The 21,667-nt window shown below is 45.3% G+C and overlaps 1 protein-coding gene across 1 annotated transcript; it reads right to left on the reverse strand.

Annotated features, from left to right (window-relative positions):
• Positions 1-1,741: 1,741 nt before the first annotated feature.
• LOC138514616 (olfactory receptor 9I1-like) lies at positions 1,742-2,686 on the reverse strand. The gene has a single exon (XM_069630064.1). The coding sequence runs from the start codon at positions 2,684-2,686 to the stop codon at positions 1,742-1,744; it is 945 nt and encodes a 314-aa protein (XP_069486165.1).
• Between the last annotated feature and the right edge of the window lie 18,981 nt (positions 2,687-21,667).

Consider the following 21,667-nt stretch of genomic DNA (forward strand, 5'->3'; position numbering starts at 1 on the left):
GCTTAGAGTAGCGAGCGGTTAAGAGGGAGTTAAGAACAAGAATGAGAGCGGTCTCAGAGGAGTGTTTAGGGTGGAAACCAGATTTAGAGGGGGAAAGGAGAGAGAGGTTTGTGACAAAGGTTGGGAGCTGAGAATAGGCTAAGTGTTCGATTATTTTAGAGAGAAAAGATAGAAGTGAGATTGGATGAAAGTTGGAGGCAAGAAAAGGATTGGCAGAAGGTTTCTTCAGGATAGGGATAATGATGGCATGCATGAAGGCAGAAGGGAAGGTGGCGGAGGAGAGACAAGTATTGAAGAAGGAGGTTAGATACGGAATGAGAGGGGGTAAATCTTAGGAATAAGGGAACTGAATGATGGGTGCTGTGGTTCTAACATCACACAAGCATAGTGCAGTAGTACTAAGAATCTCTAAGTGAAGAAAGTGAATGGAATGCTGGGAGTTGTGGCTCTAAAACGACCTAACCCTAGTGAACAAGCACTAACGAACGATCAGGAAATTAAATTAACTGAATATTGTGTCTTGCGGTTCAAACACTCTGCAAGCGCAGCTCACGGATATTGGCAAGCCAAGCGAGAGCTAATTGAAAGGAATGTTGGGTATTGTGGTTCTAACGTGTTGCTGCCTTAGAGCAAGAGTCTAACAACCTGAAAGAGAACTACATGAACTAACTAGTGGGTTTTGTGATTCTAACACTGCAACTTTATCTCAGAATTGCTGACAAACCAAAAGAGAACCAAGTGAACTCAGTGCTGATTATTTTGGTTTAAACAATCAGCAAATATAGCACAGGAGATCTGACAAACTGAAAGAGAATCAAGTGAACTGAATGCTGGGTGTTGTGCTTCCAACACTCCATCACCATAGCATAGTGCAGGGTGCTGACACGTTGAAATAGAACCAATTGAACTGAATGCTGGGAGCTGTGCTTCTAACACCCCATCACCATAGCATAGTACAAGAGTGCTGATACGCTGAAAGCAAAACAAGTGAATGGAACACTGGCTGTTTGGGTTTTAATAACTTGCAACCATAGCCCAGGAGTGCTGACAAGCCAGCCGAGAGCGAAATGAACTGAATGCTGAGTGTTGTAGCTTTAAATTAACAGTGACGCAGCCATAAAGCTGGAGCGATGACATGCCTAAACAGAACCAACTGAACTGCATGCTGGGCCGCCATTGGGGGTCTAGCACTGCAGAGGCAGCTCAGAAATGCTGACAATTTGGAGAGAACCAGATGAGTTGAATACTGGAAGTTCTGGCTCTAAGACTTCATTACAGTAGAGCAGTGGTTTTCATACAGTGAAAGCGAGACAGGATAACGCAGTAGAGGAAGGGTAGGTACATCTACTGAAGGGAATTCATAATGGAATGGAGGGAAACACTACATCTGTGCCAGATGTGGAGACTACCGCAGGATTTTCCATACCAATAGGAATAAGGGAGGGTTGAGTGTAATATTGATACCAATGAATGGCTGATTCTGTGGATGGGGTATACTCCCCAAATGGGCAGCGTATGTGTTCTGCTGTTATTAATCACAGACGATTGGCGAAAATCTGTCAACGACTGAAAAGGGTCCCAGTAGTCTCACCCAGTAGTCTCATGCAAGGGGAGTGGGGCTGCTGACACATGAAGGGTCTCACTATCAACGCTCCGAAGACTAAACTCATGCCACAACCCTGAAAAAAATCACTGAGCAAACCAGGCTAACTATGTGGTATGCATGGGTGTAGTGAGCATTTTACATGTTTTTAATAAGTTTACTCAATGCTTGCTTAACGTCCTGGTTCCTGAGAGTATAAATCATTGGGTTCAGCATGGGTATCGCTGCAGTGTAAATCAAAGACACCACTTTGTCCTGGGTGCCAGAAGGGCTCCACGCCGTCTTTAGGTACATAAATAACAGGGACCCATAGAATAAAGCAACCACAGTGAGGTGGGACGTGCATGTGGAGAAGGCTCTCTGCCTCCCCGTTGTGGTGCAGATCTTTAAGATGGCGGAGATGATGTAACCGTAGGAGATCAGGATGACTGTTAACGAGCCTCCTCCCAAACAAAACGCAAAGATAAAAATGATCATCTCGTTTGTAGATGTGTCGCTGCAGGAAAGTTTCATCAGGGGTGGCAAGTCACAAAAGTAGTGGTTGATTTCATTTGACTCGCAGTAGGCGAGACTGAACGTGCAGGTTGTGATTACAATTGCCGTCAACACGCCCCCAGTGTAAGTGCCTAACAACAGCTCTGCACAGGTCCGTCCATTCATTACCACTGAATACCTTAAGGGGTTACAAATGGCCACATGTCTATCATAAGCCATTACCGCCAGGAGGAGACACTCTGATGTGGAAAAAATTGAATAAAAGAAAAGCTGAGCAGCACAACTAGTCAAGTAGATGACCTTCTTTGAGCACAGGAAAGTGACAAGCATTTTGGGAGTGACAATTGAAGAGTAGCAGAGATCCATGCAGGACAAGTTGACAATGAAAAGATACATGGGTGTGTGGAGGGAAGGAGCCGTCTTTATCAAAATAGAAATACTAACATTGCCCAACAAAGTGATGAGATAGACCGGGAGGAAAAGCACAAACAGCAGAATCTGTAGATATGGGTCATCTGTGAATCCCAAGAAGATGAACTCTGTCACCAAGGTCTGGTTCCTCCAAGTTGAACTGTAGGGTTTGCTCATTCTGTCTATCTGTTATCCCTAGGATGATGAGCGACGGAAGAGGCACATATTACATGCGTCAGCTGCAGTCCAAAGGCATATCATCAACAATGGCAGGGTTCTAAGTGGCAGTATACCATATCTGCTTCCTAGTGAGCAGGTAATAGGACCAAAAAGTGTTGCATGTGCTTTCGGGCTGCGGGTTCTCTTCCTCACACAACTCTACAAGAGAGGCACAAAAAAAAGAAAGTTAACAATTTTCAGTTAGGTTACAAAAGCACATATGTGTTAAATTATGTGGAGAAGCGAGGAGGGAAACAGTTTGATGCAGAGATGTGAAGAGTTAAGCAAAACGATAAAGATACTCAAGAATTATTGAGAAAGGATACTTGAAATAAGTACCAAGAGATTCTGGGTGCAAGAAAAGTATGTTATCATTAAGCATCTGAAGGAGACATCTGGAGTGAAGCAAGATGAAGGGATGGAGGCGCGAGGACCTGCTGCATCATATATAAGAATTAGGACACCAGAAGAGAGGACAGCTGGAGACAAACAAGATGAAAACCATCCAGACCGATAGGCAAAGGCAACATTGATTCTAGACACACTGATGAGATGGGATATTTGGATAGGAAATTGAGGGACCAAGAAATGCAACCATAGCACATAGAAAATATGACATTTAAGGACAGAATGAAAATCCTCCCAATTTTTAGTTGAACAAATAACTACACATAGAAAGAGCAAGGAAAGGTCTGGGATATCAGTTTGGATGAAGTTGATAAATTCCCCACAGGAAATTGAGCATAGAAACATGTGGTCACCACATGCTTAGTGCACGGCAAGTGAATACGCAACAATACACAGGAAGGAATTCCATCCTGCCCCTTCTGCTCAACACAAACAACCTCATCACCATAGCTAAACCCACCAAGGCGCCCGTTTATATAGAATCTGGCTATCAAAAGTGACATTGCCCACCTTGAACATAAGTGCTAACAGGCCCTCCATAAAAGCCAAGGTGACATTTCTGGTACTTGAACATGACTCCCATTGAAAATAGTGCCTTAAGACTTGGAGTTGGACATATGCAGGTAAAAATAGACGCGCGGGCAGTCAGCAAACTGATGAACATAGGGGCAGATCCTTGTAGCGCTTATATCCTCAAAAAATTGAATGTAACTGAATCCAGCAGATGATACAACTGTACAACACACTTAGAGCTGCACTGCACTAAAGTGAATTTGAGTAATCTCTAAAGACGTGAGTGTCTCTCAAAGCTCAATGTCATATATTAGTCCTGCATAACACGTTACTGCCCTTTTTCACTATCAACCTTTCGGAGACACTTACCTGACGGGAAATCTCTCGATTTATCTGTCAGCATCTCCATCTTTGAACAAAATCCAGCGCAACTCATTTGCCAATGCTGAGAAGAGACAGCGCAGTCCGTACTCCTGACTTGAAAATAGGTGTAAAAGTGAGCATACTCAACCACAACCACATCATCGGTGTCCCAGGAATCATGCCTCTTTCCTATCCATTAACGCCAGTGCCCCGCGTGCAAAAGAACCCATCCCATTCCTAACCCCAATGGGGCTTCAGTCTAATCCTGCCCTCTCCCTCACTATAACAGAAACTAAATTCAATCTCCAGACCAATCTTTTTTAAATTCCTTTTTAAATGTTTGCAAGACACAGTATTCTGCATAAGCATAAGGATTTACTCCGTCTTTAATCCCAGGAAGGCGCCAGTCGGAAAACCAAACCATTTCTACATCCCAACTAACATCAATATGTTAATATTTTCTTCTTCCTGTTTTCATGGTGTGGGGTATGGGAATACGTGTGCAACACTCTGCCAGTGAAAGGAGGGAATGTTAGGGCAGTGCCTACAGTAAATCAAAATTGTTTAAAGAAACTACTCCTGTTGCTGCAGGAACCCTGGCAAGGCGGCATCTGAATCTGTGTGTCATTAAGTGGCTCTCACCCAGGGCCGGTCTTTGCATCAGGCAGCCCAGTGCTAGATACACGTGTAACATGTTCGTTTCCTCACATTATAAAAATGAATGTGCCTGTTCATTTTTATAATGTTAGGAAACTAACGTATTACACGTGTATTCTGCCACTGGCACTGCTGCAGGCTGTGGCCTCGGCCAGGGCAGTTTCTAATCCATTCGGTGCCCAGGGCGAAACACTAGGAATGCCCCCCCCCCCGCATCCCATCACATGTGCCACTCCCACTGCACCCCGTGCTTCACTCCCGCCGTACCCCGCGCACCACTCCCACCGCACCCCGCGCACCACTCCCACTGCACCTTGCGCGCCATTCCCATATTACACCGTTAAGGAACTCCTACCCAAAGTCAAACAGTCCATCACACAAGGAATGAATTGCCATTTGCAACGGTGGGCCACTTTTTCACTGGTGCCCAAGACAATTTTATGCCCCAGTCCCACTTAGGATGCAGATAATGAGAACTGGGCATATCAAGAAACCATGAATATGGCATAGGATGCATTATATACAACCAACAAAGAACACAAGATGCTCAAGGGGGTTTGGAGGCAACCTAAGCCAAAAGGGCAATGACATGGAGACACCTTTGATACAGTAAAGTCTTGACTGTTGTAAGGATACATGGACCAGGATTATTTATTTATTCATGCAATGTTTGTCGGGTAACTGCATATTTATTTATGCAATGTGTGTCGGATACAGATATCCGACAAACATTGCATAAATAAATAAATCATCCGTCTCCATGTACCCGACAAACATCGCATAAATAAATAAATAAGCCAGTTCGTGGCTTAAAGAATATTTACTCAGCAAAACTGGTCAAAACTATTATCCGCATAGTGAAGTAACTCATCACCAGTGCCATGGAAGTGGTTTAAAGTGCAATTGATATACAGTTTGGAAAAGAAGCGGCATGAAGAAATAGCACTGCTTTAAACTATTATTTTGCCCATTTTCTGGGCTTGCAGGTACGCACCATGGGCCCAAACGGGTCTCCATTTGTACCGTGTCGGGGCTCACGGTGCGTCCCTGCAAGGCATGCCCACTCCCCACAGCCCACTGCACCTCCCCTCCCATCTCAATGCCAGGACAAAACCATTTAGTGACTAATGGGCCACCATTAGCAGTTTCCTGTCGGCATTGTGATGGAAGGGGATGGTCTTAGCTGCAGGGGGACCTAAAGTATTTTTATTGGTGTGCTTATGCCCCCCACCCCAAGTGGCGTGAAAGTGGTCAGAGGGAGCCTCTCACTTCTGTAATGTCACGTAGTACTTTTGTACTATGTGACATTAGAGTCGGAAGGGGCAGCGCCAGCACCTGACCTGCGGAACTTTCCCTACATCAATGCGCCACCCCACAAACTGGGGAATTCCATCCCCTCCAGAGGCTCTCGGGACTGGGGCAACTGCACCCCCGGGCAGTTGCCTGCCTCGCCTGGGCCAAGAAACGGGCCTGGCCTCGGCCCTCAGGCAGGGCAGGGCAATTGGCAAATAAATTAGCAACATTTGCTGCTTTATTACCTTCCACCGGCCCCGGGTGGCGTTGGCACCGCTGGTGCCAGCCAGGCGTGTGGGTGCACGTGCGGTGTGCCCTCCTCCAGGCTAGGGGCACGCACTGACACTGAAGTGTGGTACGATTGGGGCTGGCTGGTGTTGTCGGCCCCGGCCATTACAGAAAAGAGGAGCAATTCGGTCACTAAATCCTGAAGTTGTTCCCATCACAAGCACACACTGCCAAGCAGCAGCAGAATCAGCAAATACAAACAGTTGCTGCATCCTGTCCTCGCAGATTGGGCCTTGTTTCAGGAAATCCGGCAGTAACTACAGCCTGCCGAGGCAAGCACACTTCTTTCCTCCTGCTCCCGTCCTCGCAGGTGAGGCCTATTGCTGCATAGGTGTTTTATTTATTTTAAAATGGTATTGCGGAGATGACTGGGCCAACCAAGAACAGCCTCTAGAGGCCACAAAGCTAGACACTTTTGTCAAGGCTCAAGTAGTCATGAAAAAGGAAGCAAGCACTGGTGGTGGACTCTCCTCAGGAGATCAAAAGGCCGGTTCTCAGAAGACCTGGGCAGAGTGTCACCGTCAGCAGATCTTAGACAGTTGCAAGTTCCAGCGGGGTTGGATTGGTCAGTCCGTCGGCCATTCGTCCCACGGCCAGGCCAAAATCATGGCGAGGGTGAGGCCCTGGGGGCCAGTACCACACGTGTGCCGGTTTGGAGGTTACTACGCCCCTGTAGTTCCTGCTCCCGAGCATATTGGTCATCGTTCCCTCTTTCCTGGGAATGCCCCGGCCATTACGGAAAAGAGGAGCGAGTGAGTCACTAAATCCTGATGTTGTTCCCATCACAAGCACACACTGCCAAGCAGCAGCAGAATCAGCAAATACAAACAGTTGCTGCATCCTGCCCTCGCTGATTGGCCTTGTTTCAGGACACCCGGCAGTAACTACAGCCTGTCGAGGCAAGCACACTTCTTTCCTCCTGCTCCCGTCCTCGCAGGTGAGGCCTATTGCTGCATAGGCGTTTTATTTATTTTAAAATGGTATTGCGGAGATGACTGGGCCAACCAAGAACGGCCTCTGGAGGCCACAAAGCTAGACACTTTTGTCAAGGCTCAAGTAGTCATGAAAAAGGAAGCGAGCACTGGTGGTGGACTCTCCTCAGGAGATCAAAAGGCCAGTTCTCGGAAGGCCTGGGCAGAGTGTCACTGTCAGCAGATCTTAGACAGTTGCATGTTCCAGCGGGGTTGGATTGGTCCGTCAGTCGGCCATTCAGGCCCATGGCCAGGCCAAAATCACGTTGAGGGTGAGGCCATGGGGGCCAGTACACCGCGTGGGCCGGTTTGGAGGTTAGTACGCCCCCCTAGTTCCTGCTCCCGAGCATATTGTACTATTGTTCATCGTTCCCTCTTTCCTGGGCATGCCCCGGCCATTACGGAAAAGAGGAGCGAGTGGGTCACTAAATCCTGATGTTGTTCCCATCACAAGCACACATTGCTCTTTCCTGGGCATGCACTGCTGACTTTATTTTAGTACAAGAGTTTCATACATTTCACTGTTCGCTCAGACTTGTCTTATACTCTTCTTTGTCATTGTGCTTCTTTTGTTTGGAATAGCATTCACGCTAGTCTAACGAGATAAACAAACACCTACACGAACGCGCCTTGTGAATGATGGTGTGAAGGATGGATGCAGGCGCTGGACCAAAAGCTGAGCGAAGTCTGCACAGCAGCTGGCTTGGGAAAGCGACTGAGCAACTACAGTAGAAACCGTCTCTGTGGACGGTTGGCCCATCTTCCATATAATGCAAATACCCAGACTTGCATGATGCATGCTTCACTTTCTTTGTTCCATTGGGGGTGACATGCTGTAGCATCAATTCATGGCCTTTAAAATACCCTGCATGGTGCAGCTTCCGATCTCCTTTAACACAAACGCTGGGAAATGGCCATGACGAGCTATCGCTACATTAATCAAAGCCAGGTCTCTAAATAATGGTTCAAGTGTTGGGGAATCACCTGCTCACACTTTCTGTCATGTGCCCAACTAGTGAGCAAAAGGTGTTTCAGAGCGTGGGGCTCTTGATGCCACCCATTTCTGCATTTGATACACCAGCAGCTAAACACACCCTGGGGAGGCAGCTCCTTCTGCATAGTACATTTCTCCCCCAAGCTCGGGACAATGTTCTTTACCATAATGGAGAATGTGAAAAAGTGCAGGGTTGCAAGGCTGGGGGGGTAAGTGTGGAGGGCAAAGCGCACTACGCTTGGGGTACACTGGAGATGCTTCCCCTGATGCCCGCAGTACTCCAAGTCCCTTGAAATGAAATTCGTCTATACACTGCACAATGTGCAAGGGCCGCTGTTATTCAAGCAGCACGCGACTAGTCATTTGCAAAAAGTAAACTTAACGAGTCCCAAGAAAAGGTTGCCTTCCACCCTTTAAGAATTTGATTGTTTTTGTTTTTATGTTGGGATGGTAGACATCGTTTTTCTTTGCGATCTTACAGTTTCATGGTGCTGTCGGGAGCTAAAATGAGTGATCACGAAGGAAACATTTAAGAATTGTGAGAGTTCACGAGCATGAGTGAAACAAACCCCAACACCCGAACTGCCATTTCTCTGCCACGGTAATGCACTGCAGTGTGTTTCAATGTAAAGTCCACATTGTAATGTCATAATTTTAGAACGCCACCTCTCCAACATTAATATTGGGAGCTATGTTGAATTGTACACGCATGTCAACTCTCTGCATATGTTTAAATTACACTTTACCACTCACATGGAGTAGTGATATTGTTGACGTGTGTCCCTCCTAAATATATTTAACATCCCGTGAAATATTTGATGCAATACATATTGCATAAATGCATGTATTTTAATGCTGAGCTAGACGGGCTTGTACAGCTATCGGTGGGTACGTTGCTGGTGCTTGTTCTTGGAGGTTCGAGTAACACTGTTCAAGACCAGTTCATCACCTTTTAAGAGTGGCTAAATGTTTGAGGTCATACGAATGACATTTGTGTAGATCTGAAATTGTTGATTCTCTGACCTGAGTCACAGCAGCAAACTGTCCATTGTTACTAAAAAGGAAGGGCAAAAGCAGACTAACATAACCAGGCCTGTGTTTGGGTTTGACCCTCTTATTGCTGTTTTCTGAGGTTCATGAAATTCAGCAGATGCCAGCATTGGTAATTTTGTTAACTCATAGTCCCCACTCCTGCTGCTCAGCTCATGACACATGCATGAGATCACAGGGCGGGTGGGGGGGCGCCAACGATGCTTCCCGCCTGGGGTGCAATCTGTTGTAAGACCGGCCCTGCTCTCACCGTCTGCTTCACATACATAGTGGAGGCAGCTACATGCCTGTGGGCCAGCGTCATTGCTTGAGTGAAAAAAAAGCCTAATTTTAAGATAGCCTGCAAAATGGCGCGTTGTGGGTCAGCATCTGCACATCCCAAGCCTCACAGCATCCTTCACTGGCCTTATCACACTCATAATGCCTCACAATATGTGCTACCTGGACCTTTTGTTGAGTGGATCCACTAGAGCCAGGTGTCTGCAACCTGTGGCTCGCCAAATATTTTGGACTTTGACTCCCATGATGCCTTCCCATTGACTATGCTGGCTAGGTTTGATGGGAGTTGTAGTCCAGAACATCTAGAGAGCCAAAGGTTGCAGACCCCGGCACTGGATGCATCTGTGTTTGACCTCATCTTCACAGGTTTGAATTCGGGCAGGCCCACTCAGCTTATCCCACTTCAGAGGTCTATAAAATGAGTACCATTGAGTTGGGAAACAATAAACATTGGTTATTTTGCTAATTGACCCCAAGATACCTTTGTGTGAGCATGCAATTTTAAAAAAAAAACGTGTTATGTTATGTTTATTCTAGAATCAGTCCCATTGATTTTGGCCATGCGGATATGGGATGGGAGTCATTGGAGGGGGCACTAATGAGCACATGCTTTGCACCTGGTTTGTTTTTCTCTTAGAGTGCCACATACATACATACATTAATTAAAAAAATACATTTTTGCAGGCAATTAAAGCTATTGCCTATAAAAAGTAAAGTCTACAAACGTTGGAAATGTCAACGTTAAGATTACTACAAACAGTGTAAATGAACTATTTTACAAATATAGACAAAATCTATCTGACTACAAATCAAACTCTAACTCACTCTACTTTGCTACTTCAAAGGACACAACCCTTAAGTCACTCCACACCACTACTTCGAAAGACTCAAGCCCTTACGCACTCTACACTGCTACTCCAAAAGACTCAAGCCCTAAATCACTCCACGCCACTACTTCAAAAGACTCAATAGGCCTCATTACGAGGTTGGAGGTAGCCTTGCCGGTGCCGGCAAGAAAATCCCGCACCCGCGAATGGGCAATTAGGGTTCATTACCATGCCGGTGCTACAGGCTTGCTGTGTTCGCAGGCGCCTTTCATTCCGCCAGGCTATGCCTGGTGGAATGTAAGGCACCCGTGAGCACAACTCTGAGTTTGCCAGTCCGGTAACAACGGTACCAGCAAGCTTACTGGTAGTGTTGTATCCAGACCGGAAACCTAGTAATGAGGCCCAATCTCTCAGTCACTCTACACTGCTACTTCAAACGACTTGATCCCTAAGTCACTCTACACTACTACTCCAAAAGACTCAATCCCTAGGTCACTCTACACTGCTACTTCAAAAGACTCAATTTCTAAGTCACTCTACACCACTACTCCAAAAGACTCAATCCCTTAGTCACTCTACACTGCTACTTCAAAACACTCACTCCCTAAGTCACCGTACACTGCTATTTCTAAAGACGCAAACCTTACTCACTCTACACCTCCAATTTAAAAGCCTCAAACCCCAACTCACTCAACACTGCTACTTCAAGACTCTTACCCTAGCTCACTCTACACTGCTAATTCAAAAGACTCAAACCTTAGCTCACTCTACACCTCCAATTTAAAAGCCTCAAACCCTAACTCACTCTACACATGCTACTTCAAGACTCAAACCCTAGCTCACACTACACTGCTAATTCAAAAGCCTCAAACCCTAACACTCTACACTGCTAATTCAAAAGACTCAAACCCTAGCTCACTCTACACTGCTACTTCAAAAGACTCAAATTAACTATAGTACTTACGTAATGTTCACAACATGACCATTTCAGTGTGTATTCCATGTGTTGCCACATGCCCGAATAAAATTAGTTGCTCGCCATGAGTTTGAGCGTGCGCAAAATGGCTCCATACCATTTTTTTGCCGACTCAATGGTGCATGCCTAAAATATAAATAATTTTTTTTAATGTTGTAATTTGATTTACTCATACTTGCTTGATTCGATGCACAATGTCTGTTGTGTGCACAAGTTCCCCACAAGGTCTCGAGCCAAGCCAAACATCCCAAAAACTGCATCCAACTGTTCTGAGATATTTGTCTCAAAAGCATGTTCTTTTATTAGGTCTATTAAACAGCTCTCATTTCAACATGGATGCGTTCCTTGACATTCACCAAATTTGGCATGAGTGCTCTGAGGAGGGTAAACATTTTCTTTGGATAATGTGGCAATCTTCCATGGATACGTGTTCAAAAGTTTGAGTGGAAAATAGTTTTACGTTTTGCTAATGAAAATGTTACATATTGTTCGTCATGACATTGTCAAGCAGGTATGTTGTCTGCACACGCCAGCTCCTCTTTCATGTGCATGATATTAAACCTGTTAATTTTTTAATGAAAAGAATGGAAACTGGGATGTTGCTTTGCAAAACAGGGTCACCTGAATGTATAATCTCTGTTGGTCCCTGTGTCCCTTGGCCTCTCTGGCCTGTTGTTGACTCCCATGCTTGTTCTTCTCTCCGGGTCAACTAAATCCTGTCCATTCTTCACCCACGCATCCAATTGTAACAAGGGCGTATCACATTGAAATGCTCCTCAAACTTGAAATCTAGATTGAAATGGAACAGATACATATTTTGGAGGATTAAACATTGAAACTATCTATGTACTCTTCTCCAGCTCATAAGAGCTGCTTATCTCCCCACACAGAATCTCTACCACTTCATAGATTAAGACTTCTATTTTTTATTTACAGCTCGTAATGGACTGTGGAGAATTATTCATGCATTTCCCCCCTCCCCCAAAACATGTATGTTCCTTTCTTCCAAATCTCCCCAGACAAAAAACGGTTCTCCTCCCCACTCTTTTCTTCTAAGCTCCTCTTTAAACTTATCTTCCGTCCTTTCAATGTCTTTTCTTCATCCTCTCCTCCACCCAGTTTCTCTCCAACCTACTCCTCCCTTCCTTGTAATGCTCTTGCTTCCTTCCCTTCTATCAACTCTCTTCTCATGTCTCCTCCTTCTCTCAAGACTCCTGTCACCTTCTCCTTGTGTTGTTCCCTCTTCTTTCCCTCTCTTAATTTCTTCTTTCACTTGTTCCTCTCAAATCTCCTTCCCCAACTCTCTTGTGGTGATGTTCTCGCTTCCTTCGTCTCCTCCCATCAACTCTCCCTTCTCCTCCTTATCTCCTTCTCTGAATTCTTTTTTCACCCCTTTATCTCCTCCTGCTAATATTCTCTCTTCCTCCACTGCAGCTGATTTAGAACTGGTGCAGACCAGCAGAATCCAACGATTTAATTAAAACAAAGCATTGTGAAGGCCTGCAACGTATGTTGACGAGATGTGATTTCCGCCCAGTGGTCTGAATGTCAAAGTGAAAAAAATGCTATGAAGCATGGGCAAACAGCAGGAGTAACTATGACTCTCTTGAGGTATTATGAAAATAATCCAACATGAAACTTTGGCTTAGGAAACCAAGACACCTAAGAAAAAAATACAATATATCACTGGGTTAATGCTCAGAATGAACACACTAAGTAGAAGAGAGGCTATTGTAAGGGAAGTGATTGTTCCTTTGCCTGTTGTAGATGCTGTACAAATGGTGAAACTGTATCTCACATTTCAGGTCAAAGCCCAAAAACTAAAGATATCAGAATTAAAAGGCATTATAAAATGTCTTGATCTTTTAGTTGACAGGGCCAAAAGATAAATCTTCACCAAAAATTATGCTCTGTAGTACAAGTTGTATCTGTTAGATTTGAAAACTCATGTATCTCGTTAGAAAATGCATACCAACAAAAAATAGAGCACTATTCTGTTGGGCTTCAGCCACAATAAGGACGCGACACCAGGTTTAGCATGGACCGTCACTTTATTGCCTCCTTCCAGTAACACGTACAACTAGGAACTACCCATTTCTCAACCCTGACTCTTACCCTTCCTTCCGTTCCTCTCGCTTCATGCCTGGAGCCTCGTTTGTGTCTTAAAGGCGCAGGGGCTCACAACATCACCCACGGACAAATGTTCTGAGATCGGGTTTAACATAACTCCACTAGGCACATGGGCTTTCTTATGGCACGATGCAGGCCATGTGGCCTCGCTTCCTCTGGGACTCTGGGCAGGTCCGGTGGCGTGTGCGTTCCTCCATCAGAGGAGGGGTGGGGTGCACAGGTCATCACAGCGTTCCTTTGGCTCCGGCTTGCGGTCCACCGTGGGTGCATCAGGTTCTTCATTCTTGATGAGGTGCATGAACTGTGAGCTATTTCATGTTATTTCCTGTGTTGCGTTTTGTGCGATCTTCATGGATCCTTTGAGAGCTAATACCCCGAAGGGGTTTGACGAATACCTTGCATCTGTCTTCCTATTCATCGTCTGTCTCGCCAGGACTTTGTCCCATATCAGGAACTCTTTGGGCAAGGCACTCCTTCTGATGTCTGTGTCATGTTTGGCCTGTTCTTTCCCGATGGGTGTCTCTCAGTATGACTTCTTGATCTCTCGCTTGATCATCAGTGCTTTGTAACGCATCATTACTTCCGCAGGCGATTTGTTGGTGGCTTCACTGGGTGTATTTCGGTAATCCCTGAGCATCCTGCATAAGGCTTGATGTGGGTTCGTAGCTTCAATGTATGACCTTTGGATGGTCTTCTTGATTGAGGCCATGAAATGCTCAGCCATCCAGTTGGCCTGGGGCCTCCTGGGTGTGATTTTTTGATGGGTGAAACCCATGTGTTTTGCAAATGCTGTGAAATCATGCCTATTGAATGGGGGCCCATTGTATGACTTTATTGTGCAGGGTATGCCCCATTCACTGAGTACTTCTTCGAAGACGGTGGCCACCTGCCAGTATGCTGTTGTGGCCACTTTCTTTACAATGGGGGGAAACGCAAGTACTCATTGATGAATACTATTAAGTAGTAACCCAACTCCATAGGTCCATAGAAAGAAATGGCCACCCGCTCCCACAGTCGGTCGAGTATGTGTGTGGTTTGCAGTGGCGTGGGGGCCTCCGCCCCCGTAATGCATTGGCATGGTAAACAGCTCTTCACCCAGCTGTCCATTAACAAGTCCATGAATGAGAACAAGACGTTGCATTGTAACTGTTTCTTCATGTAATCGGCCCCCCAATGTCCCTCATGTGCTATTCTTCTGACTTCAGCTCTGAGTGTTGGGGGATGACTAGTTTGCATCCTCTCAGCAGTATAGAGTGATCCTTGACTGCTAGTTCATTGTGTACTTTTGCCAGTCCCTCTATTTCATCTTTGCTCACTCCCGGTTGACTCCTTATAGCACAGCGGTAGTCTCTCCACTTGTTGTTGTTCGTGAGGGCGATGGCTAGGGTCATGGATGAGTCAGCTGCCAACACTGTTGCAATGGACTCCATCGAAATTGCAGGTGGTAGAGCATTGGCCGCAACATAGATGATATATTCTGTGTCTTCTTTTCTTGTTGTAGGGGCACCTGTCAGGTGGCGAGAGATGTGGTCTGGGGGGTTTTGGCCACCCCCCGGTCTGTGGATGATTGTATAGTCGTATTTCTGCTGGCCTGGCCAATGCCCTACCTTTAAATCCTGGGTGGCATTTTTGTGCGAGCGTTCCCAAATAGAGAAAGTAGCGCCTGATGGTCGGTTACCAGTGTGAACCTCTTGCCAATGATGAAATTGTGGAAGTGTTAGCACGCCCAGACCGCAACAAGACTTTCTTTTTTGGCCTGGGAGAAGGCTGACTCTATGTGAGAGGGCCCTGCTCACGTAGGTGACTATGTGCCTGGGATGCATGTCTTCTCCACTGGTTTGGGTGAGGATGGCGCCCAGTCCTACCAGACTGGCATCTACGAGGATCTCTGTGTGCCAAGTGGGATCGCAATAATCGAGTCGTTGGGCTTCTGCAAGTGCCTTTTTTATATTTTCGCAGGCGGCTTGGCATTGCTCAGACAATTGGAAATCTGTGTCCTTTTGTAGTAGCCTTCTCAGAGGCTCAGTGTGGGTCACGTAGTGAGGGATGTATCTGGAAAAGTATCCGGCCATGCCTAGGAACAATGTCACCTCTGGCACCTTGGTTGGAGCTTGCAGGTCAGTGATGGTATCAACCTTATCTAGGTCTGGGATCATCCCCTTGTCTGAAAACATGTGGCCTCCAGGTTTAGTGTCAAACCAGCGTTGTGCAGAGTGGCGCAGGTCTTTAGTAGGGTTGCATTGTGCTCTTCTTGCGACGCACCAAAGACTAGGATGTCATTGCTGTAATTTAGTGCCGATTTGAATGGGTGGATGACTTGCCTGATAGTCTCCTGGAAAATTTCCGCGACGGAGGAGATGGCAAAGTTTAGTCGGCGATAGCGAAAAAGTCCCTCATGTGTTGCAAAAGTGGTGATACTTCTTGAGTCCGAGTGCAGTTCTAGCTGGTGGTATCCCGGCACAAGGTCTAGTTTGGAAAATGTGGTTGCTCTGTTCGACTGGACTATCATGTCCTCGATACACGAGCCTGGGTGTTGTACTCGCTGGATGGTGGTGTTGGCTATTCCCATGCCGACACAGAGTCTAATGCGGCCCTCTCCCTTTGGGACGATCACTAGCAGTGAGTCCCAGGGGTGGGTGCGGTGGCAGGTTCTATGATCTCTTTTTAGAGTAGCTGGTCCAGCTCCTGTGAGACAGCATTCTGAAGATGAAATCCTACTCTCCTTGGGTGCTGAGGTACTGGGTGGATATTTTCATCGATATGTAACTTGACCAGCACACCTTTGAGTTTTCCAAGCCCCTTGCATAGGTCAGCAAATTCTGTTTGTATGACCTCTTTCGTGATGCCGCCATCTCCCCCTGGATTTCTGCTGATTGTACATATGGCCTCTCAGTTGTCTGTTGGTGTTGTGGTTGACTGAATCACCTCGCCCGCCTGAAATCAGATTTCAATGAGGCCAAGACAGCTGGCTGTGTGGTAGCGGATTAAGCAGTTGCCTTTTGTTGGGCTTCTTATTGCATGGATGGTGGTGTCAAGGGTTAGCCTGTTGTGCGCCATTCTTCGCCAGAACTGTCCGATTGAGTGCAGGGGTAGTGCTGCAACCCAGTGGAATATACTTGTGTTGTTCTTCACAAGTGTCAGTCTCTCTGGCATATGTAGGATTGCTTTTTCCCCATAATGTTCACTGTCGCGCCCAAATCGATCAGGAAACAGTAGAGCTTGTTCCCCGCGTTGAAAGATCCTTGTGCTTCCTTTGCCTCACGATCATCTTGGATGAGGTTGACATATTCGTTCAGTCGTGTCTGGTCATTTTCAGCACTGTAGTAATATTGGTAGTTTTGTTGTTGCTCCCCATAAGGTTAATAAGGGTGCAGGGGCTCGTCGTATTCATCACCGTAGCCGGCATATAGGTTGTGAGGGTCATACCCCTGGGTTGGGGCTTGGAGTAGTGATTCTTTCAGCACCCTTACGTATCTTCTTTGGCACTGGTAGAGTGATGGGTTGAACCTTGGCGGGTAGGTTGGCAGTGGGGGCTGACGGTTGTAGGGTCGTCCCTGCGGTTGAATGTTCATTCAGGGTGTGGGAAATGGCCTCTCTTCTCTGCAGATGGATTGAAAGTGGCCCTCTCTCCTGCAGTTGGAACATTTTTGAGTGAGGGCCGGGCAGGTCCCGGAGTGCAGGAAGTTCATTCCACACCTGTAGCATTTTTTTCTGAGTATCCTGGGAGGTATCTGGATGCTCGGTCTTCTCATGGGTATACTTCAGTCTCCAGCCCTCTATAGTTGTGGCAGAATCGCTGCAATGGTTTCATTTTTGTCGTGTTTGGGTCCCGGGTTACCTTCGATGGAGGCAGCCTGAGCATCAACCCTCTCAAATATCCTAGCTAATTCACTTACTTCTTCAATGGTCAACTGCTTTTTGAGTCGCTGTTTCTGGAAAGCGGGTGATGTGCATCCTTTGATTACATGCAGTCTTATTGCCTCGTCTGTGGAAAACAGATGAAATTGGCAGTGCACGCTTTTCAGGCGTGGGGGATGTATCTTGACGGCTGCTTTGACAAAGTGGTTAAAGTCCTCCACCGACTCAATCCATCTTGACCCTTTGTCATTTTGTGTCATCAACGTGAAGTAAAGTCGTTTTCAATGTAGGGCCTGCACTCCAGGGCGAACCGGGGAACCTGGACTGCTAATAGTGACCGTATTGAAGTCTGAAGTTACGGGGCCTAGGGTGGCAGTGGTGGCGTGAGTTAGTCTGGGGACAGTGTGTACACAGTACCTCCGGGACAGTCCATTGCATGATGTCCCTCCGTAGGTCTGTCATTATTATCTTCAAGGTGCAGGTAGACCAACGTGGAGCAGGCTGTGTACTTTGTTTCCTTCCCAGGGTTATTCTTAGGGGCTGACTACGTGCTCAAAATAGCTCCTGCTGCGTAGTTCACGTTCACCATCTTTACGATTCAGCAGCTAGTTTTTACTGTAAATTTAGTGTGTGATGTTTACATATGGTAGGTTGAGGTTAGATACACTTTAGACACTCAATGACTAATGCTAGATTTACTTACAGAATGGCATGTAAGTTCTGTGAATGTAATAGCTAGTTACATACAGACATAAGACCTTTTAGATACCCAGCACATTTTCACTAGGGTGCTGCCTTGACATGCAATGGAGGGGATCATGTTATGAGCAAAGGAGACAAAGTAGAGCCAACAGGCCAGGAGCACTGCCATGCCTCATATGGCCATTTACTGACAATGTATGCCAATTATTGCTGCACATATCAGGTCTACTAATCATATGCCAAGTAAAGCCCCACATTTGCAGGTGCTGCCATAATACAGGGGCTAATGTAGCCTCTGAGGATACAGCCATCTCATGTCTGTTATAGCCTTACAGCTTAGGTATGATATGGGATGAAGTCAGAGGAATAGCCAACTGACACAAAAGCCCAAACACTGCAATAAGTAACAAATAACTATTTTTTACTTTTTACCACAGAAAGACTTTCAGCATAATGTCACGTTTAGAGGCAATATCTACCAATATAATTTTAATCCAAAAGTTCATAACCAACAAACTGAAAGGGAACCCATAGCACATCGATCCGGACATGGTTCATCATCAGGAGTACCACGAGGCTGACCCCACAGCGTTGTACTCTTATATGACGCTGCCCATAAATGCTGTTAACCATACATTCCTGAATTATATGGTGAGTGACATATACGGTTGAGTAGACTTTGCTACGATTCACACCTGCAACCCGCAGAACACACAAATACCAGCAGTGAACACTTAACCCACTGAGCTACCTTACCAGCTTTTTCTTCTTAAATATGAATACCACATCATTTTGTAATGCATTGGCTCTGGTGGTTATGTGTCTTATTAACGCAACACTTACATTCCTACTGCTTCTAAGTACTGTAATGATGTCATGGCCCACTAGTAAACCTGATAATAGTAGTGCTATATTTTATTTAAAAAGGTACTGAAGGGGACAGGAGACGGTGATGGGTAGCTATCCTGATGAATGCTTTTAACTGCAGAATTGATTAAAAAGCATTATGTTGCACAATTGGAAGGTTCCACGAGATAAAAACTAATCTCTGACAAGTGTCACCCTGCACCTTTCCTGTTGATATTTCAGCAGAGCTGAATCAGTCCTTCATCCTTCTAAGGGTGATACGACTAAGTATTATTATATTTTGTACTAATAACACCTATTTAAACAGCGTTTAAAATCAGCAGGTATCAGGAGTCAGACATGAAGTACTATACATGAAAATATGATATATTACTATTTTACTTGGATAAGGGAAAGTCTAGGCAACAGTAACTTTAAAACGTGGAGTGTTTTTGCACAGAATGACAGGCCTTAGAAAAATAAAACAAACATATTGACTCTAAATAAGTCTTCATCTGGAGCATCCCCTCCGTCTGACTTAGACAAATACTACTCTTCAGCCTTGCCTTTGCGAATTTGGCACATTGGAGAAAGCCAAACTTCACAGCGTGATTTTCAAAAATAAAGCCAAAAAATAAAGAACCCACTTACTTCCAGTGGCGGCTGACACATTTTTTATTTGGTGAGGCATTAATATTTGCCACAAATATGCAAGAGCGACTGAGCGTAGCAAGGGAGCCTGAACCAACCAAGTATGATCCGGGGGGAGTCTCCTTCTGTGACATATTTTTAATACTAGGTTAGAATTGTGCATTATACAGCACACTGGGCCTCATTCTGACCTTGCCAGTATCCCGGCGGTATTTGATACAATCAGTCTGGCAATTTCTTACTGTGGCATGACATTTTTCACTGGCCTTCTATGCCCGATAAAAAATGTCATGCAACAGTAAGAAATGGCCAGACTGATTGTATCAAAATGCATACTAGCTATATAACACTTATCATACTTGCATTATTATGCTTTTAAAGCAAGCATAATAAGTGTTATTACGTGCCTTCACTGGCATTTGGTTTAGTAAGTCTAGCAATTTCGTACTGTGCCAGGACATTTTTTAATGGCCATCTATGATAGTTTATCAGCTCGGCTGTGATACTGTTTTCCAAATGCACCAATGTATGTTTTCTTTGAATTTCTACAGTTCTTTAGCAGTGTGTTGTTAACTTATCTCGTTACAAAATGCTTTTTTCACCTGTTCAAACCTGCCTTCTTCAGTCTGGTGGTTCTTGACTGTGCGTAAGCAGGAGGACAGGATTATTTAAGCATGGATGTGCCTCATTAGATGAATATTTGTGAAGCAATGATTGAAATTTATGGTTTTGGAAAAATCTACAGCATCAACCAGTTGGGTTAACTGCCTCCTTTTAGGAGGTTTTGGATCCCACTTGGCTGTAAATTATTTTGGGATTATATCCCTTTTGGAGTGCAGCACAGGGTTACCGGCTGGCAATGTCCGGTGTTTGTTTTCTCATCTATGATAGTTCATTATAGATGGCCAGCAAAAAATGTCATGCAGCAGTAAGAAATGGCTAGACGGATTGCACTCATCATGCTTGCTTTCTCATGCTTTCAAAGCAAGCATTATAAGTGTTATTGCGTGGCTAGAATGCATTTTCATGCAATCAGTCTGGCCATTTCTTACTGTGGCATGACATTTTTTACTGGGCATCTATGACACAGCATAATAGATGCTCAGTAAAAATATATCTCCTCCCCCCCTCCTCCACGCCCATCCTCACCATGCCCAAATCAGCCTCCCAGGCTGGCACAAACTCAACACAAGCGCACCCACATTCATTCACTCATTCAAACACACATTCATGCAGCATTTACACAGCATTCATCTCAAGAAGCATTCCCAAAGCATTTACTTGCTCATTCAAACACACATTCATGAATTGAAATAGCAGTCACACAGCATTTACTTGCTCATTCAAACACACATTGACACATTCAAGCAGCATTCACAGCATGTATTTTGCTAATTCAAACACACATTCATGAATTCAAACAGCATGTATATGTCACATACTTGCTCATTCAAACACACATTCACGCATTCAAACAGCATTAACAGTATTTATTTTCTCATTGAAACAAATTCACGCATTGAAACAACATTTACTTGGCACATACTTGCTCATTCAAACACGCATGTATGCATTCAAACAGCATTTGCTCACTTATTCAAACACTTATTCACAAATTCAAACAACATTTACACAGCACATACTTCCTCATTCAAACACATATTTACGCAATCAAACAGCATTTACAGAGCACATACTCGCTCTTTCACACATGCATACATACATACAACATACACATACAAAACTGCATTTCCCTTTCACTTATCTATGAGTCAAAGCTGGTTCGGATGCTGCTTCTGAGGTCCTCTCAGCTCCAGGGCACAATAACAGAAACCAGGAAGCACAGAACACTCTCTGGTTTCTGCACTTGCACGCAGGAGCTCTGTCTATGCACTCCTTCAGTAGGGATTGCAGAGGCAGTGGCCGAGGACACAAGGGAGTCACCAAGGGTCGCAGCTGCAACCCGTAGCAACCTCCAAATGATGTCCGTACACACAATCCTTCTGACACACAATCCTTCTGACCTTTTAGGTTTCAAGCAGGAGGTGTCAGAAAGGTTACCAAAGGGATAACTGGCTTGTGGCAGCCAAGCGTTCATAGCAGCGTCACTTTTTGATCCTTAGATGTTGGTTC

This window comes from Ambystoma mexicanum, chromosome 12, assembly GCF_040938575.1.
Source record: "Ambystoma mexicanum isolate Mex_15411 chromosome 12, UKY_AmexF1_1, whole genome shotgun sequence".
NCBI lineage: Eukaryota > Metazoa > Chordata > Amphibia > Caudata > Ambystomatidae > Ambystoma > Ambystoma mexicanum.

Coding starts and splice junctions, on each gene's coding strand:
- LOC138514616 (XM_069630064.1), bottom strand. CDS start 2,686: ATGAGCAAACCCTACAGTTCAACTTGGAGGAACCAGACCTTGGTGACA.